This window comes from Argentina silus (assembly GCF_951799395.1).
Source record: "Argentina silus genome assembly, chromosome: 1".
NCBI lineage: Eukaryota > Metazoa > Chordata > Actinopteri > Argentiniformes > Argentinidae > Argentina > Argentina silus.
The window spans coordinates 1032621-1057620 of record NC_139655.1 but is presented as its reverse complement, the minus strand read 5'-3'; the positions used below and the strand labels follow the sequence as shown (position 1 = coordinate 1057620).

Below are 25000 nucleotides of genomic sequence, written 5' to 3'. Positions count from 1 at the left end.
GTAGAGTCAGGGTAAGGTAGAGTAAGGGTAAGATAGAGTAAGGGTAAGGGTAAGGTAGAGGAAGGGTAAGGGTAAGGTAGAGTAAGGGTAAGGTAGAGTAAGGGTAAGGTAGAGTAAGGGTAAGGGTAAGGTAGAGGAAGGGTAAGGTAGAGTAAGGGTAAGGGTAAGGTAGAGGAAGGGTAAGGGTAAGGTAGAGTAAGGGTAAGGAAGGGTAAGGGTAAGGTAGAGTAAGGGTAAGGTAGAGTAAGGGTAAGGTAGAGGAAGGGTAAGGTAGAGTCAGGGTAAGGTAGAGTAAGGGTAAGGTAGAGTAAGGGTAAGGTAGAGGAAGGGTAAGGGTAAGGTAGAGTAAGGGTAAGGTAGAGTAAGGGTAAGGTAGAGTCAGGGTAAGGTAGAGGAAGGGTAAGGTAGAGTAAGGGTAAGGTAGAGTAAGGGTAAGGTAGAGGAAGGGTAAGGTAGAGTAAGGGTAAGGTAGAGGAAGGGTAAGGTAGAGTAAGGGTAAGGGTAAGGTAGAGTAAGGGTAAGGTAGAGTAAGGGTAAGGTAGAGGAAGGGTAAGGTAGAGTAAGGGTAAGATAGAGTAAGGGTAAGGTAGAGGAAGGGTAAGGTAGAGTAAGGGTAAGGTAGAGTAAGGGTCAGGGTCAGGGTAAGGTAGAGTAAGGGTAAGGTAGAGTAAGGGTAAGGTAGAGTAAGGGTCAGGGTCAGGGTAAGGTAGAGTAAGGGTAAGGTAGAGTCAGGGTAAGGTAGAGTCAGGGTAAGGTAGAGTCAGGGTAAGGTAGAGTAAGGGTCAGGGTCAGGGTAAGGTAGAGGAAGGGTAAGGTAGAGTCAGGGTAAGGTAGAGTCAGGGTAAGGTAGAGTAAGGGTAAGGGTAAGGTAGAGTCAGGGTAAGGTAGAGGAAGGGTAAGATAGAGTAAGGGTAAGGTAGAGGAAGGGTAAGGTAGAGTAAGGGTAAGGTAGAGTAAGGGTCAGGGTCAGGGTAAGGTAGAGTAAGGGTAAGGTAGAGTAAGGGTAAGGTAGAGGAAGGGTAAGGTAGAGTAAGGGTAAGGGTAAGGTAGAGGAAGGGTAAGGTAGAGTCAGGGTAAAGTAGAGTAAGGGTAAAGTAGAGGAAGGGTAAGGTAGAGTAAGGGTAAGGTAGAGGAAGGGTAAGGTAGAGTAAGGGTAAGGGTAAGGTAGAGTAAGGGTCAGGGTAAGGTAGAGGAAGGGTAAGGTAGAGTAAGGGTAAGGTAGAGTCAGGGTAAGGTAGAGGAAGGGTAAGGTAGAGGAAGGGTAAAGTAGAGTAAGGGTTGGCATTTGGTCATCCTCCGGTTGCACCGGTGGTTGTGTCTTGGTCCGCTTATGTCCCTCGTCAGGTTATGTCCCTGTCAGGTTATGTCCCTGTCAGGTTATGTCCCTGTCAGGTTATGTTCCTGTCAGGTTATGTCCCTGTCAGGTTATGTCCCTCGTCAGGTTATGTCCCTGTCAGGTTATGTCCCTCGTCAGGTTATGTCCCTGTCAGGTTATGTCCCTGTCAGGTTATGTCCCTCGTCAGGTTATGTTCCTGTCAGGTTATGTCCCTGTCAGGTTATGTCCCTGTCAGGTTATGTCCCTGTCAGGTTATGTTCCTGTCAGGTTATGTCCCTGTCAGGTTATGTCCCTCGTCAGGTTATGTCCCTGTCAGGTTATGTCCCTGTCAGGTTATGTCCCTGTCAGGTTATGTCTCTCGTCAGGTTATGTTCCTGTCAGGTTATGTTCCTGTCAGGTTATGTCCCTGTCAGGTTATGTCCCTCGTCAGGTTATGTTCCTGTCAGGTTATGTCTCTCGTCAGGTTATGTCCCTGTCAGGTTATGTTCCTGTCAGGTTATGTTCCTGTCAGGTTATGTCCCTCGTCAGGTTATGTCCCTGTCAGGTTATGTCCCTCGTCAGGTTATGTCCCTGTCAGGTTATGTCCCTGTCAGGTTATGTCCCTGTCAGGTTATGTCCCTCGTCAGGTTATGTCCCTCGTCAGGTTATGTCCCTGTCAGGTTATGTCCCTGTCAGGTTATGTCCCTCGTCTGGTTATGTCCCTGTCAGGTTATGTCCCTGTCAGGTTATGTCCCTGTCAGGTTATGTCCCTGTCAGGTTATGTCCCTCGTCAGGTTATGTTCCTGTCAGGTTATGTCCCTCGTCAGGTTATGTCCCTGTCAGGTTATGTTCCTGTCAGGTTATGTTCCTGTCAGGTTATGTCTCTCGTCAGGTTATGTCCCTGTCAGGTTATGTTCCTGTCAGGTTATGTCTCTGTCAGGTTATGTCCCTGTCAGGTTATGTCCCTGTCAGGTTATGTCCCTCGTCAGGTTATGTCCCTGTCAGGTTATGTCCCTCGTCATGGGCCCGGGCCGATCCTGCCGTGCTTAACTGGGTAACGTTGGGAATGGTGTTCAGGCCGGGGAAAGGCCGTACTAGACTCACCCTCGGCGACAACACCAATGGAAGACGTGGAATGAGGGGGGACAGAATTACAGTCGCGTTGTGAAATCAATGCGTTATTACAGTAAGTATGTTCCTGAAATTCCTTTTCCCCCTCTCTCTCCCTCTCCCTCTCTCTCTCCCTCTCCCTCCCTCTCTCCCTCCCTCTCCCTCTCTCTCCCTCTCCCTCCCTCTCTCCCTCCCTCTCCCTCTCCCTCTCTCTCTCCCTCTCCCTCTCTCTCTCTCTCAGTGACGAAATCCACAGGGAAAGTGTCCAAGCGTCTATAATCCACAGATCCGCTGCATTTCTTTCCAGATCGGGGATCAGCTGACCCCCCACTAAACCCCAACATCAACCTGACCTCAGCTCAGAGTCCAGGTCCACCTCCATCCTGCCCCCTAATCCCCCTACAGCCCCTCCCACCCTGTCACACGACACTGGAACAAAACCAGCCAGGTACCCTCCCTCTCTCTCTCTCTCTCTCTCTCTCTCTCTGTCTTTCTCTCCTTCCCTCCTTTCCCTCCACACCATGTTCCCCCTGCAACTCCTCGCTCTTCTCTTCATCGCAGCCCAGACAGACGACGAGAAAGAGAGGGAGAAGGAGAGGGAAAAGGAGAGGGAGAAAGAGAAGAAGGAGAAGTATGTGTTCCAGAGGGGGGATCTGCTGGAGGTGCCCCGGACCCTCTTCACCCATTTTGGGATCTACCTGGGGGGGGGCAGGGTGTCCCACCTCATACCTGACATCCTGTCTGTGTGGTCAGGAGACCAGAACGCCATCAACCAGATGGTCACCAACACCAGGCTCGTCCTGGGGGTGCTGGCTAAGGTAGGATACTGTATGGACCTTTGTGTGTGTGTGTGTGTGTGTGTGTGTGTGTGTGTGTGTGTGTGTGTGTGTGTGTGTGTGTGTGTATGTGTATGTGTGCGTGTGTGCGTGTGTGTGTTTGTGTGTGTGTGTAGAAGAAGAAACACCAACCTATCTATCTATCGATATACCTGTCTGCTTGTGTGCCTGTCTGTCTGTCTGTCTGTCTACCTGTCTGCGTGCCTGTCTGTCTGCCTGCGTGTCTGTCTGCCTGCCTGTGTGTCTGTCTGTCTGTCTGCCTGTCTGTCTGCCTGTCTGTCTGCCTGCCTGTCTGCCTGCCCGCCCGCCCGCCCGCCTGCCCGCCTGCCTGTCTGTCTGCCTGCCTGTCTGCCTGTCTACCTGCGTGTCTGTCTGTCTGCCTGCCTGCCTGTCTGCCTGCCCGCCTGCCTGTCTGTCTGCCTGCCTGTCTACCTGTCTGTCTGCCTGCCTGCCTGTCTGTCTGCCTGCGTGTCTGTCTGTCTGCCTGCCTGCCCGCCTGCCTGCCTGCCTGTCTGTCTGCCTGCCTGCCTGCCTGCGTGTCTGAGCCCAGTCCTCCTCTCCCTCAGGCAGCCAGTGTGAGGGTAGACTCTGTGGAGGACTTTGCGTACGGATCTGAGATCATCGTCAACCAAATGGACAAGGTTTGTAATGTCGCTGTACCCTGGTTTGAGTTTAGAACCAGGTTTTTGTTTGAGTTTAGGTGTCAACTTTGAGTATTATTATGTATTACGTCCTAAGTAAATATAGAGTTATTAATATTTCTGTGTGTGTCTGTCTGTGTGTGTGTGTCTGTGTGTGTGTGTGTTTATGTATGTGTATGTGTGTGTGTGTGTGTGTGTCTGTATCTATCTGTGTGTGTTTGTGTGTTTGCATGTGCGTGTCTGTGTGTGTATACGTGCGTGCGTGTGTGTATTTATCTGTGTGTGTGTGTGCGTGTGTGTATTTATCTGTGTGTGTGTGTGTGTATGTGTGTGTGTGTGTGTGTATTTATCTGTGTGTGTGTGTGTGTGTGTGTGTGTGTGTGTGTGTGTGTGTGTGTGTGTGTGTGCCAGGCATGCAGCCGCCCTGCCCTGCAGGGAGAGGAGGTGGCGTGCAGGGCGGAGGGGCTGCGGGGCTCCGCCCCCTACAGTCTGCTGTGGTACAACTGTGAACACTACGTCATGTACTGTCGCTACGGCACCACCATGAGCTTCCAGACCTACCAGGTACACACACACACTCACACACACACACACTCACACACACACACACACTCACACACACACACACACACACACACACACACACACACACAGACAGATAGATACACACACACACACACACACACACACACACACACACACAGACACAGACAGATAGATACACACACACACACAGACAGATAGATAGATACACACACACACACACACACACTCACACACTCACACACACACACACACACACAGACAGATAGATACACACACACACACACACAGACAGATAGATAGATAGATACACACACTCACACACTCACACACACACACACACACACACACACACACACACACACACACAGACAGATAGATACACACACACACACACACAGACACACACACACACACACACACACACACACACACACAGACACACACACACACATACACAGATTTCTGAACTCGGAACTGGTCTCAACAAGGTTACAGTTGTCCATCTCTTCGCCATTCGCCGTTTAGAAAAACAAAACAATGCACCTCCCTATGTAGAATCTCCTTCCAAGAGAGGGGTTTCCTTTTCTCGGGCATTGTGGGTAATGTAGTTGAGAAAACCCACTGAACTGAAGCACCAGACGTTTGGGTTAAGTGCTACATACCTCCCATCTCTCCTCCCTAACCCCCTAAGCATGCACGCGTGGCCTGTCCCACATAGATTTAACAGCACAGATTCGGTCTAAGCAGGGTGCTCTTGCACCAATCCAGCCCCATTCAAATTAATGCAGGAGGACTGCTGCACAAGTGCACACTTTGTAAGAAGGCTGGGGAAACGGTCCTCAGCGAATGGTGTGCATGGTAATAATGACTTGATCCCGGTGGCTGTTGAACTGGGTTAAGCCCTCGGTCGCTGCTGCAACGGGACAGACCACAAAAGCCTTCTTTGTCTGCAACATGGTTGACCAACCATGAAGGCCATCGTATCAAAACACGCAAGGCTGCTGGCATTCTGATACCAGGTGTGATTTAGAGAAGGCTGTTGTGAAAGTATGTCGACAGACCACCTGGCGTGTGTGTGTGTGTGTGTGTGTGTGTGTGTGTGTGTGTGTGTGTGTATGTGTGTGTTTGTGTGTGGGGGGGGGGGCGGGCGAGGGGGGGGTGTTTCAGAAAGTGGTGTGATTTCTGTTGGACCTGAGAGAGAGAGAGAGAGAGAGAGAGAGAGAGAGAGAGAGAGAGAGAGAAAGAGTGAGAGTGAGGAAAGAGAGAGAGAAAGAGCGAGAGAGAGAGTGAGAGATGAGGGAGGTGGGTGTACGAGGGGGGGTATTATTCCTTCCGTCTGGTTGGTGAAAGTGATAGGTGGGCCTCATTCATCCATCACAATTACTGCTGGATGCTGGGTAATGAGGACACAGCTGAGGTCAGTGTTGCTAGGTAATTTGGACATTCCAGTTAATGGTTCCTAATCAGATCAGTGAGACCAAAGAGCAGTGATGTAGGAGAGGGTCAACCCATGACCAAAGAGCAGTGAGGTAGGAGAAGGTCAACCCATGACCAAAGAGCAGTGAGGTGGGAGAGGGTCAACCCATGACCAAAGAGCAGTGAGGTAGGAGAAGGTCAACCCATGACCAAAGAGCAGTGAGGTGGGAGAGGGTCAACCCATGACCAAAGAGCAGTGAGGTAGGAGAGGGTCAACCCGTGACCAAAGAGCAGTGAGGTAGGAGAGGGTCAACCCATGACCAAAGAGCAGTGAGGTAGGAGAGGGTCAACCCATGACCAAAGAGCAGTGAGGTAGGAGAAGGTCAACTCATGACCAAAGAGCAGTGAGGTGGGAGAGGGTCAACCTACGTAGGCTCACCTGTTCTGCTAGGTCAATGTTATTTTCATCAGGCTTTACCCTCCTGGTCAAGCCATGGTGTTCTTTCTCTGTCTCTCTCTTCTTTCTCTCTCCTTCTCTCTCTCTTTCTCTCGCTCCTTCTCTCTCTCTCTCTCTCTTTCGCTCTCTCTTGCTCTCTGTCTCTCTCTCTTTCAGTCTCTCTCTTTCTCTCTTGCTCTCTCTCTATATATTTCTTATATGTTCAGGGTTTATACCTACCCATGGTGTTCATGGGTTCCATTTCCATTTAAGTCATTGACTCTTTTATCTGAAGGCACTTACAATCAGTACATTTGTCTCAGTAGGTGAATCAACTATACATCACAGTCACCGTAAGTAAAACCTTCCATAAGAACTAGTGCCATCAGCAGTCACAGTGCCAGAGAAAGGAAGACAACAAGTTAGGTGTATTACCCACCTGTTTTACCACTGCACCCCCTGGTGCTCAGATCAGTGAGATCAGAGACAGAGGATGCTTTCTAAAAGCAACAGCCAGGGCCAGGGGCCAGACATTGGGGGCTCAGGACCCATCCTGTGGAGGAGTCTAGGTATGGGGGGGTGAGGGAGGGTTAGTCTGGTAAAGGTAAGGACCAGTGGAGGCTGGTGGAGAAATCGTAGGACGGGGTGGCTTCGTAATGCAATCACACCTGTTTGATACCATTCCTCATCCCATTCCATGCATTACAATGAGCCCGTCCTCCAATTTCTACCTCCACCAGCCTCCCCTGGTAAGGACATCCCAAGGATCGAACTTTAAGCGTCTGCGTTTACCCGACTGAACCGATGTGTATGACTCTGTCGCCATCTAGTGTTTGAAATGAACTGTAAGTATGCAAGTATCCAAAACAATCCCCCCCCCCCCCCCCCCCCCCCCCAGACAACACGTGCACAACCCCAGACAACACACACGTGCACACCCCCAGACAACACACGTGTACACCCCCAGGGAGAACAGAGCTCCAGTCTGCAAGGTATGCTTCACCGAGATGTACTGGTGCTCCGAAATGAGTTTAAAACTCTGGTCCAAAACTGGAGCACTGTAAATGGAGGCCAGGTCATGTTGTTGTGCTGATTGTATTGTATGTTTTACATGTTGTAATGTTGTATTGACTGCTGCTGCTTTCTTGGCCAGGTCGCCCTTGCAAAAGAGACTTTGTGTCTCAGTGGGCTTTTCCTGGTTGAATAAAGGTCGACAAGAAAGACACAAGAAGGACTATGGACATGAAATAGGTCTAGAACAACCATTACCATTCACTTATTGTCTTTTCTATTGTCTCTCTCTCTCTCCCTCCCTCTCTCTCCCCCTCCGTCTCTCTCTCTACCCTCCCCCTCCACCCCACCTCTCCCCCCCCCCCCCTCTAGTTCTGTAAGACGGTGAGGAGGTATGTCCTGAGCAGACGTAGTGCCGTCCTGGCGGCGGTGTTGGGACCGGTTCTGATGTTCGCCCTCGGCACTGTGTCTCTCTACACCAGCCTGACAGCCGTCCTCATCCCCTTCCTCATATGGATGGCCTCATAGCTGTCCTCATCCCCTTCCTCATCTCCTTCCTCATATGAATGGCCTCATAGCTGTCCTCATCCCCTTCCTCATCTCCTTCCTCATATGAATGGCCTCATAGCTGTCCTCATCCCCTCCCTCATATGGATGACCTCATAGCTGTCCTCATCCCCTCCCTCATATGGATGACCTCATAGCTGTCCTCATCCCCTCCCTCATCCCCTTCCTCATATGGATGACCTCATAGCTGTCCTCATCATCATCCCAGCCCAGCCCAGTACAGCCCAGCCCAGTACAGCAGTGTGAATTAGGGTTTGAGTGACCGGTTTGAAGTACTGTTCTATGGCCAGGAGGCTAGAGAGAAATGTGGGGATGAGAAATGTCAAGGCTATCCACACCTGGGGATTGTTTTGGATCATGAATGTGCCTAAAGAAACTGCCATTCAGTTTACTGTTAATAATAACTGACTAGCACTAATAATAGAATGTAACGTCTTTCATTTATTTCACTTCACTAAACGAAGCTACACAATGTGTAAGCCTACATTACAGGCATATGAATGAACATGTACTGTGTAAGATGTATAATGTCGCCGTGAAATGATGGACATGTGAAAATAAAGAACGCATTTGTCAACGTTTTTGTGTGTAAAAAAATAACGGATATTTCCGTTTTGACTGTTGATCGCTATTCAGAAAGACAGAAAAACAAGTGCAATTATCCCGCCTTTTTCATTCCAAACGCACGCTGATTGGCTGAATCAGGACCGTCGGGCGCAGCGAACGACGCGAGCGATCTGTGTTCTCTGAGGGGATTTTAACCGCTGTCGTACAACAACCCACAGTTTCGCGATCGTCATTTTCTGCTCAAATTCCCCCCTTTTTTCTCATAACCAACGATTATATTCCGAGGGGAACTAGCTAACGTAAACGTGGTAAGTAGCTAGCCGTTCGTGAGGTTCACCCAGAGCTGGTTTTAGTCAACCGTTACCGCTAGATACGCAACGAGAGCGGCCAAAGCCGGTTCGCGTCGCAAATTCCCGCCGGTACGTCAAAGCTAACGCTAGCCACCTAGCTAGCTAGGCGAGCTACTGTAGCTAACAAGGTAACCGTATAACACTAGCTTCTGGCTGGCGAGTTATGTTATAAGTTACTATAACTAATCATATAACACTAGCTATCTGGCTGGCGAGTTGTTATAAGTTACTATAACTAATCATATAACACTAGCTATCTGGCTAACGAGTTATGTTATAAGTTACTATAACTAACAAGGTAACCATATAACGCTAGCTAGTTATGTTATAAGTTACTATAACTAACAAGGTTCGCATTGAGTTGATGGTATGAATTTGCTGCCAGTACAGGACTTCATTAGGTAGGTACAGGACCAGTCAAACGTTTGGACACACCTTCTCATTCAATGGTTTTTCTTTATTTTTATTATTTTCTACATTGTAGATTAATATTGAAGACATCAAAACTATGAAGGAACACATATGGAATTATGTAGTAAACAGAAAAGTGTTAAACAAACCAGAATACGGTTTATATTTTAGATTCCTCAAAGTAGCCACCTTTTGGTTTGATGACAGCTTTGCACACTCTTGGCAAGTTTGTGTCCAAACTTTTGACTGGTCCTGTATCTAAATACGTAACGTGAATGTTAAACCGCTGAAGGTGTTGTCTGGTCCTGACGGTGGGCAGTGATGGACGGGGACAGCGGTAACGTGCTGGGGGAGGACGGGCTGATGGAGAGCCCGAACGAAGCTGCGCTTCTGGAGCTGATGGAGAAAACAGGCTACAACATGGTTCAGGAGAACGGACAGAGGAAGTTTGGAGGACCTCCTCCAGGTGTGTGTGTGTGTGTGTGTGTGTGTGTGTGTGTGTGTGTGTGTGTGTGTGTGTGTGTGTGTGTGTGTGTGTGTGTGTGTGGAAGAGTGTGAGTGTGTGTGCGTGTGCATGTGCATGCTTGTTTGTTGTGTCCGGTGTGTTTCAAGTCCTTCACACAGAGTGTCTACCAGTCTTCCCATTATAGTGGAATAAGAACATCTAATCAACAGTAGGACAGTATTACTAAGTGAGATTGACCTGTCAATGTCTCTTCTTTTCTCACTCTCTGAATGTATCTCCCATTCTCTCTTTCTCTTTCTCTTCCACCCACCTTTCTCTCTCCTCCCCCCTTTTTTATCTCCACTGCATCCTCTCCCCTCCTTCCCTCCTCTCTCTCACCCTCACACCCTCATCTCCTCTCTCTCTCTCTATTCCCTCCTCTCTCTCCTCCCTCCTCTCTCACCCTCACACCCTCATCTCCTCTCTCTCTCTCTATTCCCTCCTCTCTCCTCCCTCCTCTCTCACCCTCACACCCTCATCTCCTCTCTCTCTCTCTATTCCCTCCTCTCTCTCCTCCCTCCTCTCTCACCCTCACACCCTCATCTCCTCTCTCTCTCTCTCTATTCCCTCCCCCCTCTCTCTCTCTCTCTATTCCCTCCCCTCTCTCTCTCTCTCTCTCTCTCTCTCTCTCTATTCCCTCCTCTCTCCTCCCTCCTCTCTCACCCTCACACCCTCATCTCCTTTCTCTCTCTCTCTCTCTCTATTCCCTCCTCTCTCTCTCTCTCTCTCTCTCTCTCTCTCTCTATTCCCTCCTCTCTCCTCCCTCCTCTCTCACCCTCACACCCTCATCTCCTTTCTCTCTCTCTCTCTCTCTATTCCCTCCTCTCTCTCTCTATTCCCTCCTCTCTCTCTCTCACCTCCCTCCTCTCTGTCTCCTCCTCCCCTCTCCCCCCTCTCCCCAGGTTGGGAGGGCCCCCCTCCCCCTCGGGGGTGTGAGGTGTTTGTAGGTAAGATCCCCAGGGACATGTTTGAGGATGAGCTGGTGCCGGTGTTTGAGAGGGCCGGCCGGATCTACGAGTTCAGACTGATGATGGAGTTCAGTGGAGAGAACAGGGGATACGCCTTCGTCATGTACACTACCAGGTACACACACACACACACACACACACACACACAGTTCAGACTGATGATGGAGTTCAGTGGAGAGAACGGGATACGCCTTCATCATGTACACTACCAGGTACACACACACACACACACCCACACACACACACACATTGTTGTTGTCCTCCCCACCCCCAGAGAGGCAGCCCAGAGAGCGATCCACCTGCTGGACAACTATGAGATCCGACCAGGGAAGTTCATCGGAGTGTGTGTGAGTCTGGACAACTGCAGGCTCTTCATAGGCTCCATCCCCAAAGAGAAGAGGAAAGAGGACATACTGGAGGAGATGAGGAAGGCAAGAACACACACACACACAGTCAATGGCAGCGCTTCATTCCATATCATTACAGAGTTTTGAAATATCTGTTTGATGTCATAATAGTTTTGGAATAGTGACGATTCCAAACGGGAGTTCTGTAGTCGTATGCGTAGCACCACTCATAGGCTATACGGTTGCTATGAGAATGGAATGACAACAAGAGGGCTGATTGAAAGTCATTTTGATAGGCCATCGTAGAGGCCAATGAGCACTCAGATAGTTCACCTGGTACTAAGTCACATGGTGGCACTCTTGAGCCCTGCTGCAGGATAGGATAGGGCCTCTTCACCATGTAATCCTGCTACACCGCATACGAGTCTGAATAAACACCTTTAGGTTAATGTTACTGACTGTGTGCGGGCGTATGTGTGCGTGTCTGCATGTGTCTGTGTGTGTGTGTGTGTGCGTGTGTGTGTATGTGTGCGTGTCTGCATGTGTGTGTGTGTGTGCGTGTGTGTGTGCGTGTGTGTGTGTGTGTGTGTGTGTTCTCTCCAGGTAACAGATGGGGTAGTAGATGTGATCGTCTACCCCAGCGCTACAGACAAGTCTAAGAACCGCGGCTTTGCCTTCGTAGAGTACGACTCCCACAAGGCAGCCGCCATGGCCCGGAGAAAACTCATACCAGGTACACACACACACACACACACACACACATACACACACACTCTCACACACACACACACACACACACACACTCTCACACACACACGCACGCACGCACGCACACACACACACACACACACACACACACACACACCTCTGTCAGTGACACCTGAGTACATAGCAACACTTCCTCAGGTCTCCTGTAGAGGGTGGTATAGCTAAACATATGAAGCATCACTGTGGCAAGATGCCTGTTTAACACTGTCCTGTTTAACGCACGTGCGTGTGCGTGTGTGTGTGTGTATTTCCCTGTGTGTGTGCGTGCGTGCGTGTGTGTGTGTGTGTGTGTGTCCTCCCCCAGGCACCTTCCAGCTGTGGGGCCACACCATCCAGGTGGACTGGGCGGAGCCGGAGAAGGACGTGGACGAGGAGACGATGCTGCGCGTGCGCGTCCTCTACGTCCGCAACCTGATGATGACCACCTCGGAGGACGCCCTCCGCCACGAGTTCTCCCGCTTCAAGCCGGGCGCCGTGGAGCGCGTGAAGAAGCTCACGGACTACGCCTTCGTCCACTACCACTGCCGCGAGGACGCCGTGGCCGCGCTGCACCACATGAACGGCGCCCTCATCGACGGGGCGATCGTGGAGGTCACCCTCGCCAAGCCCGTCAGCAAAGACGGCGGCCGGCGCTTCGGTAACCGCGGCTACGTGGGCCCCGCCGGGGGAGTGGCGGGGCCGTACGGCGACGCGGGGAACGGAGGAGGAGGAGGAGGAGTGGGCTTCCTCTACAGAGAGGATGGAGGGATGGGAGGAGGAGGAGGAGGAGGAGGAGGAGGAGGGGGGATCGAGGGGACCCAGCTGAGGCCTTTCAGCCTGCCTCACCGTCTGGGCAGTCCTTTCATCGGAGGAGGAGGAGGAGGAGGAGGAGAGGGAGGAGGAGGAGGAGGAGGGGCGGCGGACCTGGAGAGATGTGTGTATCCGTTCTTCCCTGGAGCCAGTCTCTCTCCCACCAGCCTCCACTCTCTGAAGCCGGGCCAGTTCTGCTCCGCCGTCACCCTGCTGGAGTTCTACTGCCACAAGAACAGCTGGGCCCTGCCCGAGTACTACCTCTACTCCACCCCTGGCCAGGACGGCAAGCTGCTGCTCATATACAAGGTCGGTCTGGCTGGCTGGCTGGCTGGCTGGCTGTCTGTCTGGCTGTCTGGCTGGCTGTGTGTCTGGCTCTCTGTCTGTCTGTCCGGCTGGCTGGCTGGCTGGCTAGCTGACTGGCTGACTGTCTGGCTGGTTGTCTGTGTCTGTGTATATGTCTGTCTGTCTGCCTGCCTGTCTGAGCATTCTGTCTGTCTGTGTGTGTGTGTGTGTGTGTGTGTGTGTGTGTGTGTGTGTGTGTGTGTGTGTGTGTGTGTGTGTGTGTGTGTGTGTTGCCTGTCTTGTCCACTAGGTGGTGATCTCGTCAACGAGGAGCAGCTACATGCCTGACAAGGTGTGCACTGTCCTGGAGGACGCCAAGGAGCTGGCCGCTCAGAACGCATTCTGGAACCTGGGTATGCACACACGCACGCACGTACGCACACACACACACACACACAGAATGCTCTCTGGAACCTGGGTGAGAAACACACACACAGAACGTCTTCTGGAACCTGGGTGAGACACACACACACACACACACACACACACACACACACACACAGAATGCTCTCTGGAATCTGGGTGAGAAACACACACACACACACAGAATGCTCTCTGGAATCTGGGTGAGAAACACACACACACACACACACACAGAATGCTCTTTAGAACCTGGATGAGAAACACACACACACACACACACACACACACACACAACACGCTCTGGGGAACCTGGGTGAATGAGAGACACTGAGCAAACACACTTTATCAACACATTCAGACACACTCAGATCAAACACTCAACTACCTGTTTATTGACCTTTCCTCTCCTTCTCTTCTCTCTCTCTCCTCCTCCTCTCTCTCCTCTTCTCTCTCTCTCCTCCTCTCTCTCTCTCCTCCCTTTTCTTCTCTCTCTCCTCCTCTTCTCTCTCTCTCCTCCTCTCTCTCCTCTTCTCTCTCTCTCCTCCTCTCTCTCCTCTTCTCTCTCTCTCCTCCTCTTCTCTCTCTCTCCTCCTCTCTCTCCTCTTCTCTCTCTCTCCTCCTCTTCTCTCTCTCTCCTCCTCTCTCCTCTTCTCTCTCTCTCCTCCTCTTCTCTCTCTCTCCTCCTCTCTCTCCTCTTCTCTCTCTCTCTCCTCTTCTCTCTCTCTCCTCCTCTCTCTCCTCTTCTCTCTCTCCTCCTCTTCTCTCTCTCTCCTCCTCTCTCCTCTTCTCTCTCTCTCCTCCTCTTCTCTCTCTCTCCTCCTCTCTCTCCTCTTCTCTCTCTCTCCTCCTCTTCTCTCTCTCTCCTCCTCTCTCTCCTCTTCTCTCTCTCTCTCCTCTTCTCTCTCTCTCCTCCTCTCTCTCCTCTTCTCTCTCTCTCTCCTCTTCTCTCTCTCTCCTCCTCTTCTCTCTCTCTCCTCTTCTCTCTCTCCTCCTCTTCTCTCTCTCCTCCTCTCTCTCTCTCCTCCCTTCTCTTCTCTCTCTCCTCCTCTCTCTCCTCTTCTCTCTCTCTCCTCCTCTTCTCTCTCTCCTCTTCTCTCTCTCTCCTCCTCTTCTCTCTCTCTCCTCCTCTCTCTCCTCTTCTCTCTCTCCTCCTCTTCTCTCTCTCTCCTCCTCTCTCTCCTCTTCTCTCTCTCTCCTCCTCTTCTCTCTCTCTCCTCTTCTCTCTCTCTCCTCCTCTCTCTCTTCTCTCTCTCTCCTCCTCTTCTCTCTCTCTCCTCTTCTCTCTCTCCTCCTCTTCTCTCTCTCCTCCTCTTCTCTCTCTCTCCTCCTCTCTCTCTCCTCCCTTCTCTTCTCTCTCTCCTCTTCTCTCTCTCTCCTCCTCTTCTCTCTCTCTCCTCCTCTCTCTCCTCTTCTCTCTCTCTCCTCCTCTCTCTCCTCTTCTCTCTCTCTCCTCCTCTCTCTCCTCTTCTCTCTCTCTCCTCCTCTTCTCTCTCTCTCCTCCTCTCTCTCTCTCCTCCCTTTTCTTCTCTCTCTCTCCTCCTCTTCTCTCTCTCTCCTCCTCTCTCTCCTCTTCTCTCTCTCTCCTCCTCTTCTCTCTCTCTCCTCCTCTCTCTCCTCTTCTCTCTCTCTCCTCCTCTCTCCTCTTCTCTCTCTCTCCTCCTCTTCTCTCTCTCTCCTCCTCTTCTCTCTCTCTCTCCTCCTCTTCTCTCTCTCTCCTCCTCTTCTCTCTCTCTCTCCTCCTCTTCTCTCTCTCTCCTCCTCTTCTCTCTCTCTCCTCCTCTTCTCTCTCTCTCCTCCTCTCTCTCCTCTTCTCTCTCTCTCCTCCTCTTCTCTCTCTCTCCTCTTCTCTCTCTCCTCCTCTTCTCTCTCTCCTCCTCTCTCTCTCCTCCCTTCTCTTCTCTCTCTCCCCTCCTCTTCTCTCTCTCTCCTCCTCTCTCTCCTCTTCTCTCTCTCCTCCTCTTCTCTCTCTCTCCTCCTCTTCTCTCTCCTCCTCTTCTCTCTCTCTCCTTCTCTCTCTCCTCTTCTCTCTCTCTCCTCCCTTCTCTTCTCTCTCTCTCTCCTCTTCTCTCTCTCTCCTCCTCTTCTCTCTCTCTCCTCCTCTCCTCTCTTTCCTCTTCTCTCTCTCTCTCTCCTCCTCTTCTCTCTCTCTCCTCCCTTCTCTCATTCTGTCGCACCCTTCCTCCTCTCTGTGTGTTCCAGATTGTACCTTTGTGAACGGTGGTTCCCCTGGTAGCCTGTCTCCCCCGGTCCCCTCCCCCACCGGCACCGACCTGCTGGCGTACGGCTGTCGAGCCTACCCCTACCCCCCCTACCCCCTCTCCCCCCCTCTCCCCCTGGCCGCCCACACACCCCAGAGGCTCTTCATCCCCAGCCAGTCAGGATTCTTCTGATGCCCCTCCACAGGTAGACACACACACACACACACACACACACACACACACACACACACACACACACACACACAGAATGGTCTCTGGAATCTGGGTGAGAAACACACACACACACAGAATGGTCTCTGGAATCTGGGTGAGAAACACACACACACACACACACACAGAATGCTCTCTGGAATCTGGGTGAGAAACACACACACACACACACTCCAGGGTTCTCCCCAGGATGTTGGAACAGCGTGGTGCTGGATTGCGTTATCAAAACCCGACTCTTGTTTATTCATGTCAACATGCGTAAAACATAGCAGCTGAAACGCTGACTTCACTGAGGAACATCCCAACGCTTCAGCTTCTGTTTCAACAACCCTAACCCTAACCCTAACCCTCTAACCTTAACCCTAACCCTCTAACCTTAACCCTAACCCTCTAACCTTAACCCTAACCCTCTAACCCTAACCCTAACCCTCTAACCCTAACCCTAACCCTCTAACCCTAACCCTCTAACCCTAACCCTCTAACCCTAACCCTAACCCTCTAACCCTAACCCTCTAACCCTAACCCTAACCCTCTAACCCTAACCCTCTAACCCTAACCCTAACCCTCTAACCCTAACCCTAACCCTCTAACCCTAACCCTCTAACCCTAACCCTAACCCTCTAACCCTAACCCTCTAACCCTAACCCTAACCCTAACCCTAACCCTAACCCTAACCCTCTAACCCTAACCCTCTAACCCTAACCCTCTAACCCTCTAACCCTAACCCTAACCCTCTAACCCTAACTCTCTAACCCTCTAACCCTAACCCTAACTCTAACCCTAACCCTAACCCTCTAACCCTAACCCTCTAACCCTAACCCTCTAACCCTAACTCTAACCCTAACCCTAACCCTCTAACCCTAACCCTCTAACCCTAACTCTAACCCTAACCCTAACCCTAACCCTCTAACCCTAACCCTAACCCTCTAACCCCAACCCTAACCCTAACCCTCTAACCCCAACCTTAACCCTCTAACCCCAACCCATCAAAGACGGTCACTCTGTTGTTACTAAATATGAATAGAATAATAAATACGGTTACTAAATATGAATAGAATAATAAAGAAGGTTACTAAATATGAATAGAATAATAGTTACTCTGTTGTTACTAAATATGTTTAATCTGCCTTGAAATGTTGACACAGTGGCACTGCCAAGTTCACAGCGTGGCACAAACACCACTGTTCCATTCTCTGGGGAGAACTCTGCACGCACACACACACACGCACGCACGCCACACACACACATACATACACACACGCACGCCACACACACGCACGCCACACACACACATACATACATACACACACGCACGCCGCACACACACACACACATACACACACGCACGCCGCACACACACACACACTCACTCACTCACTCACTCACACACACACGGATAAACACACAGATAAGCACACGGATAAGCACACACACACATACACACACACACACACACACACACAGGAGAATAGTACTTGAACACTGTTAACACTAGTCAGCCTTTTCTTGATCCTCCACAGCTTGACTTCTGAAAAATCGGTCTTTTAGAAGTTAAGATACGAAAAGTTCAGATTAGAAATACACACGCACGCACGCACGTATGCACACACACACACACAAGATGAAATAAAATGGGGTTTTATTCACCCAGACAGTGTTCATCTACTTGTCCCACTAGAGCAACCTCAGCACAAGGACTTAATAGTAGAACATGATCAGATACTCAGCTTCATAAGAGTTCTTTAAACACACACACACAGATACGCATATGCACACACACACACAGATATGCACACATTTTCAGCTTAATAAGACAGATCTTTATTCATGCCCTGCGGGGGAGTCTGGCTGCTGATCTCACATTGTTGGAGAAGAAGAAGAAGAAAATCAAAAGTATGGAATATCCAAGATTCTAACTAATCCTCACACAAAGCTTGAGGAAAAGCAAAGTAATTTGATGAACATGAATATTTCACTGTGAACTTATTGGACTGTTTAATTATTGATAACACTATTAACTTGTTCATAACACTGAACTTATTGATAACACTGAACTTATTGATAACACTGAACTTATTGATAACACTGAACTTATTGATAACTGTGAACTTATTGATAACACTGTGAACTTATTGATAACTGTGATCTTACTGATAACTGAACGTATTGATAACACTGTGAACTTATTGATAACTGAACGTATTGATAACTGAACTTATTGATAACACTGAACCTATTGATAACACTGTGAACTTATTGATAACTGAACGTATTGATAACTGAACGTATTGATAACACTGAACCTATTGATAACACTGTGAACTTATTGATAACTGAACGTATTGATAACTGAACTTATTGATAACTGAACGTATTGATAACACTGTGAACTTATTGATAACTGAACGTATTGATAACTGAACTTATTGATAACACTGAACCTATTGATAACACTGTGAACTTATTGATAACTGAACGTATTGATAACTGAACGTATTGATAACACTGAACCTATTGATAACACTGTGAACTTATTGATAACTGAACGTATTGATAACTGAACTTATTGATAACACTGAACTTATTGATAACACTGTGAACTTATTGATAGCTGAACGTATTGATAACACTGTGGACTTATTGATAACTGTGAACTTATTGATCACACTGTACATTTTGATACCAGTGTGAGAGCATTGATAAGAGATCTCCCCTCAGGTTCAGTCTGGCCTGTCCCATCACCAGCCTGAGAGAAGAGGAGAAGAAAGGAGGGAGGGAGGGAGGGAGGGAGGGGAGGAAGAAAAGAAGAGAGATACCATCTCCCGTTTGTACCTAGTTGATTTATTTTAAGACAATGTTCCTGATTGATACGTTTGCTTGGTTGGCCATTACAACAACTACATCTGGGGAGGGGAGCTGGGGGGGGGGGGGGGGGGGGTGGGGGGGGGGGGGGGGGGGGGGGGGGGGGGGGGGGGGGAGGTTGGTTTCCTCTGATCCACCGCTCAGAACACCTACTACATCTGGGGGGGGGGGGGGGGGACTTGTTCTCTCATGTGCCTAGTTAGTTATTTGACTGTTTCCTTTGGTTGGGTCGTTTGGATTTGAATAGGAGGCCATTTTGGCATTTAATATGTTGTGTTCAGGGAGATGGTTTATTGTTTGTTCTTCTGGGCAGAATAATCTCAACCGAACAGCCTCTGAGCCGATCACACAGGAAGGAAACGGGATGATTAAATACCAGCGCTGAAAATATGCACTACCATTAACTCAAGCACTTAATGGATCTCAGTCTCGGGAATAATGAAACTTTGACTGTATTGAATTTGACTGTATTTATATATCAGTACTTGAAATTAACACACAAATTACATAATTGAATGTTTTTATACATTATATAGTTGAAAGTAACACCATTTGAACAGGCCAAGTGACCCAGGCTGTGTTGTTCTGTCACATGTTTTATCTTTATAGATTTGTCTGTTATTTTGTCCTTATTCCTATTTTCTATGTATTATGGTTTTATTGCATCGTTTAGCTTTGTCTGTAGTATAATGCCCTCAACTTTGATCCAGAATGATCTTGTAATTCCGTGTGCTTATTTATTTGTTCTGCGGAATGAAACACAACTGGAGACACGTCACGTTATGACTGCGAGCAGAACCTCGTCTGAGCGGTTCTGACCATCGGTAACAACGTTCTCATTTGGCCCGAGGTCCACTCAGCTTGTAGGTCAAATAAATTGAGTAATTTAGCGGAATTAACCGTTAATTGTCTCCCACGCTGGCTCTCAATCTGGCTAGCAGTCCTAACGCCGACGGCCGTCTCCAGCTCGTTTCTGCTGAGCAGCTTGTAACGTGAACGTTGACAGCGTGGATGTATATTTAACAACATCAGACTCAAATCAAGGAACAATCGATGTATAAAGACCACCTAACATTGATATTACCATATTTATTACAAACATCTTCAATATTGATACATTTAAATTACGTAGTAATCACTCATATTGCATTTCCTCCCAGGTTCATCTTTCATTTTCATTTGTTTACGTCAAGAGTGTGTGGGATGTGTGTAAAAGAAAACATGTTAAGTTAAACATCCACTGTTAAAGTATACAGTTTTGTCGACTGTTACAATTTAAAAAAACAACAAAAAACCCCCCCGTAAAAAAAACAGTAAAACTGACTGTTTTATTTTCATCTCGGGTACAAATTGTCGCGTCACCATGGCAACACCGACCGTACCTGTACTAACCAGGTGTCACGCTGTCTTCCGTTGGGTCGGTTTTTCCGTTCGTGTTTTTGAAGGCGTCGCTCTTCTCAGAACTCAGCTCCGAACCCACGCCGCTCCGCTCCGGACCCACACCGGTCCGGTCCGGTCCGAACCCACGCCGCTCCGGTCCGGTCCGAACCCACGCCGCTCCGGTCCGGTCCGAACCCACGCCGCTCCGGTCCGGTCCGAACCCACACCACTCCGGTCCGGTCCGAACCCACGCCGCTCCGGTCCGGTCCGAACCCACGCCGCTCCGGTCCGGTCCGAACCCGCTCCGCTCCGCGCTGCACCTTCTGAGAGCAGCCAGCGTGCGTGTTGTTGTTTACCTCAGGTTTGGAGTGTAACGCTGTTTTAACTGTTGTTGTTGTTTTTGTTGTTGTTGAGGCAGAACGTGAGGCTTCACCTCTGACCCGGGATCAGGTGGATGTGAGGCGTAACCAGGGTTACGGAACAACGCCTGACCCCGAGTTGGAGGCCCGGGAGCTTCCTCTACCTCCTCTGTTTCTACTGCATTAAGACCAGGGGAGGCTGGCGGAGGTAGAAATCGGAGGACGGGCTCATGGGACGGAGTGAGGAACGGTGTCAAACACACGTGTGTTCCACGCATCACAGAGAGCCTGTCCTCCGGTTTCTACCTCCGCCAGCCTCCCCTGATTAAGATTGACTGTGGATGTTCACTGAGAACATTTTTAACTGTTGCTGAGATCATGTTGAATTCAATAAACACATGAAATGCAGTGTGTGTGTGTGTGTGTGTGTGTGGTGGAGATACATGGGGAGAATTATGTTTTTGGGATTACTGTGTCGAGAGCAATTGGGAGTCTTGGATAAAGTAGACAGAAAGACTATTAACTTTGTGTTTAATTCTGTGTGTGTGTGTGTGTGTGTGTGTGTTGGCTTTAGGATGGAGGGGAGTTCTTGGAGAGCGGGCTAGTTAAAGAGCTTACATCTCTCCTCACAGATTACTGTACATACACAGCTTCAGCAGGAAGACATCACTGTGAGTGTGTGTGTGTGTGTGAGTGTGTGTGAGTGAGTGTGTGTGTGTGTGTGTGAGATGCATGCTACAGTATGAGTAAGAGAGAGGGAGTGAAAAAGGAAGTGTGTTTAATAGCCTTGAAAGCCTGCGTGAGAGAGTCAAGACATGGAGTGGTGTGTGTAGTCCTAATAGCCTTGCAACTGCAAGTGTGTGAGTGTGTGTGTGTGTGTGTGTGAATGAGTGGGTGTGTTTGTGTGTGTGTGAATGAGTGGGTGTGTGTGAGTGTGTGTGTGTGTGTGTGTGTGTGTGAGCGTGGGTGTGTGAGTGTGTGTGTGTGAGAGAGAGTGAGAGTGGTTGTGGGTGTGTGTGTGTGTGTGTGTGAATGAGTGGGTGTGTGTGAGTGTGTGTGTGTGTGTGAGAGTGGTTGTGGGTGTCGGCAAGAGGGAGGGGGGGAGGGGGGGAGAACAGAATCCATTCTATTCCAGAACGAGTGTCCCAAATCCTCCAGCCAGCCTTAAGAGGTTTGGGTGACAGATAGCCTAAACCCATCCCCGCGCATCCTGCCTCTTAAAATACTTGAGGTCTTTTCCTCAGCCTCACCCTACATGTGCTGGCAGAGGAGACAGCAGAGCAAAGTGGTGTATGAGATCAGCCTCACCCGCCCGGGGAATCAGCCTCTCTACTGTAACACATGGGGATGGGGGGGGGAGAGAGAGAGATGGAGGGAGGGAGGGAGAGAGAGTGATGGAGGGAGGGAGAGAGAGTGAAGGAGAGATGGAGGGAGGGAGGGGGAGAGAGAGAATGAAGGGAGGGAGGGGGGAGAGAGTGAAGGAGAGATGAAGGGAGGGAGGGGGAGAGAATGAAGGAGAGATGGAGGGAGGGAGGGGGAGAGTGAAGGAGAGATTGAGGGAGGGAGGGGGAGAGAGTGAAGGAGAGATGAAGGGAGGGAGGGGGAGAGAGTGAAGAAGAGATGAAGGGAGGGAGAGTGATGGAGGGAGGGGGAGAGAGAGAGTGAAGGAGAGATGGAGGGAGGGAGGGAGAGAGAGTTCAGGTGAATCTTGACATGAAAGGGCTTTTGTGGGAACATTGCTGAAGCGAAGCTCTCTCCTTTGTGACAGTCTGGCTGGTAGCCAAGTGAGAACTCAGGTTATATACTACACAGCTTTTATTCCTGTGTGTGTGTGTGTGTGTGTGTGTGCGTGAGCGTGAGCGGGTGTGTGTGCGGTGTGTGTGTGTGAGCGTGAGCGGGTGTGTGTGCGGTGTGTGTGTGTGTGTGTGTGTGAGCGTGAGCGTGTGCGGTGTGTGTGTGTGTGTGCGAGCGCGAGTGTGTGTGTGTGTGTGTGTTGATGTACAAGTTTCACCTCTATTCATATCGTAATCATATTCATATATCCCCTAGGGGAACAGTCTGGAGGTCTGACAAGATGTTCACCAAAATCATCAAAGGACAGTTGGCCTGCAACAGCACGATGCTAGCTGGCTAACCGCTACACAGTAGACTGCCGGTGAGTTGGCCGTCACGGTTAGCCAGCTAGCATCTTGGTGCTCCCGGCCAACCGTCTTCTGATGGTCAACACTGACCGATAAATACGTTGGTAATGTTAGCTGGGTTGTTTTAACTGTATATAATGTTTCAGATGTCTATTTTATTTTATTATTCTATCGTCACTTTATTTTGTTGTTGTTTGTGATGTCAGCTGCTGTAGCGCCTTAATTTCCCCTCTGGGATCTATAAATTACCTATCTATCTATCTATCTATCTATCTGTCTATCTGTCTATCTGTCTGTCTGTCTGTCTGTCTATCTGTCTATCTGTCTGTCTGTGTCTATCTGTCTGTCTCTCTCTCTATCTATGATATCTAACGACATCACAGACGTACTAGAAAGTGTATCAGTGTTCCTGAATGTGTGCCACACACACACACACACACACACACACACAGTTACATACACACACACAGTCACACACACACACACACACTAATACAGGTGATTAGTTTGCATATTTGATAATGATTAATAGTGTTCTATTAACCTACGCTGTCCCCTCATCGGGCGTGTCCACCGCTTGGAACGCCAACCCCCGCTGGAGCACAACCACCAATTATGATGTCATATCCCCTCTACTGTTCTATCTCCACGGTTACAACTACCAGCTCCTGGAGATAATAAATACTAAAAATAAATAAACAAGTGGTCTTTCTTTCTCTGGCACTGTGAGCGCCGATGGCCCTTGTTCTCATGGAAGGCTTCCCTGACGGTGGCTGTGATGTGTAGATGATTCTCCTGCTTAGACAAATGAACTAATTGTAAATCGCTTTGGATAAAAGCGTCTGCTAATGGACTCAAATGTAAAATGTAATTGGAGATCAAAGAGGTGGAATGAGAAGGAGCTCTCCACCCGGTTACTGTGGCGACGGCACTGCGACAGGGCCTTCTAGAATGTGGGAGGTATTCTGACCTCATAACAGAGTGTAGGTACCCAATCAATCTCCGTACCCAATCAATCTCCGTACCCAATCAAATGAAGGAATTCAATAGACCTTTATGCAATTTATACAGACACACACACATACAGAGACACACACACGTACACAGACACATGCACACATAGACAGAGACACACACGCGCACACACACACACACAAGCAAATTAATTTCAGATTGTCTGTCAAGCCAAGTTGCATATTTTCATGGTCTACTGTGGTCAGCCAGCCAGGGGATGAATCACCACTCTGACAGCTTCACAGAGCAGCACAGAAGGAGCCCAGCGGACACTTTCTGTCTCATAACTCCATAATTACTGGAGCTGTCTGTGTGTGTGTGTGTGTGTGTGTGTGTCTGTGTGTGTGTCTCTGTGTGTGTGTGTGTGTGTGTGTGTCTCTGTCTGTGTGACTTTGTCTGTGTGTGTCTGTGTGTCTGTGTCTGTGTGTGTCTGTCTGTGTCTGTGTCTGTGTGTGTGTCTGTCTCTGTATGTGTGTGTGTGTGTGTGTGTGTGTGTGTGTGTGTGAGAGAGAGAGAGAGACAGAGAGCACTGTGGTCCATCTCTACTATGACACAAACAGAGTCATTACTCTCCAAGCCAGAGATGAATCACCACTGGATCGAATTAAAGTCCTTCATTATGAGTGAAATAGTATCTGTCACACACACACACACACACACACACACACACACACACACATACAGAGACAGACACACACACAGACACACACACATACAGAGACAGACACACACACACACACACACTCTGTCATCAGTATTTATGGTGAGGAGGTGGACTAATGTTATGGAGCGTCAGATACAGCAGCCTGGTCAGGTAGAGACAGGGGAGAGACAGACAGGTCAGAGAGAGACAGACAGGTCAGGTAGAGACAGGGAAGAGACAGACAGACAGGTCAGAAAGAGAGACAGACAGGTCAGGTAGAGACAGGGGAGAAACAGACAGACAGGTCAGAAAGAGAGACAGACAGGTCAGGTAGAGACGGGAGAGATGGACAGACAGGTCAGAGAGAGAGACAGACAGGTCAGAGAGAGAGACAGGGAGGGAGAGACAGACAGGACAGAGAGACAGACAAACAAGGGAGGGAGAGACAGACAGGGGAGGGAGAGACAGACAGGGGAGGGAGAGAGACAGACAGGTCAGAGAGACAGACAGGTCAGGGAGAGACAGACAGGAGAGAAAGACAGACAGGTGAGAGAGAGACAGACAGGGGAGAGAGAGACAGTCATGGGAGGGAGAGAGAGACAGGAAAGGGAGAGACAGACAGGGGAGGGAGAGAAAGACAGGTCAGAGAGACAGACAGGTCAGAGAGACAGGCCAGAGACAGACAGTGGATAGAGAGACAGACAGGGGAGAGAAAGACAGACATGGGAGGGAGAGAGAGATAATGGAGGGAGAGAGAGAGACGGGAGGGAGAGACAGACAGTGGAGGGAGAGAGAGATAATGGAGGGAGAGAGGGATAATGGAGGGAGAGAGACAGACAGTGGAGGGAGAGAGGGATGAAATGGAGGAATGACGAGGGGAG

General features: G+C 49.6%; 2 protein-coding genes across 2 annotated transcripts in view; both read left to right on the top strand.

Moving 5' to 3' along the window:
* LOC310812737 (uncharacterized protein) overlaps positions 1 to 7839 on the top strand; it is a gene marked incomplete at both ends in the record, with an annotated part of 14577 nt that extends 6738 nt beyond the window's left edge. Inside the window, 5 exons of the mRNA XM_083681428.1 lie at positions 2256 to 2369; positions 3037 to 3243; positions 3828 to 3902; positions 4314 to 4466; positions 7684 to 7839. Coding sequence (XP_083537554.1) covers positions 2256 to 2369; positions 3037 to 3243; positions 3828 to 3902; positions 4314 to 4466; positions 7684 to 7839 — 705 coding nt within the window. The remainder of the gene's footprint in view (positions 1 to 2255; positions 2370 to 3036; positions 3244 to 3827; positions 3903 to 4313; positions 4467 to 7683) is intronic.
* A 1688-nt stretch (positions 7840 to 9527) lies between these two features.
* Positions 9528 to 15681, top strand: rbm46 (RNA binding motif protein 46; the record flags this gene model as incomplete). The annotated part of the gene is made up of 7 exons (XM_083681386.1): positions 9528 to 9672; positions 10614 to 10794; positions 10954 to 11110; positions 11630 to 11759; positions 12099 to 12892; positions 13179 to 13281; positions 15491 to 15681. 7 exons carry the CDS (start codon positions 9528 to 9530, stop codon positions 15679 to 15681), a joined length of 1701 nt encoding a protein of 566 aa, XP_083537512.1.
* Positions 15682 to 25000: the final 9319 nt, after the last annotated feature.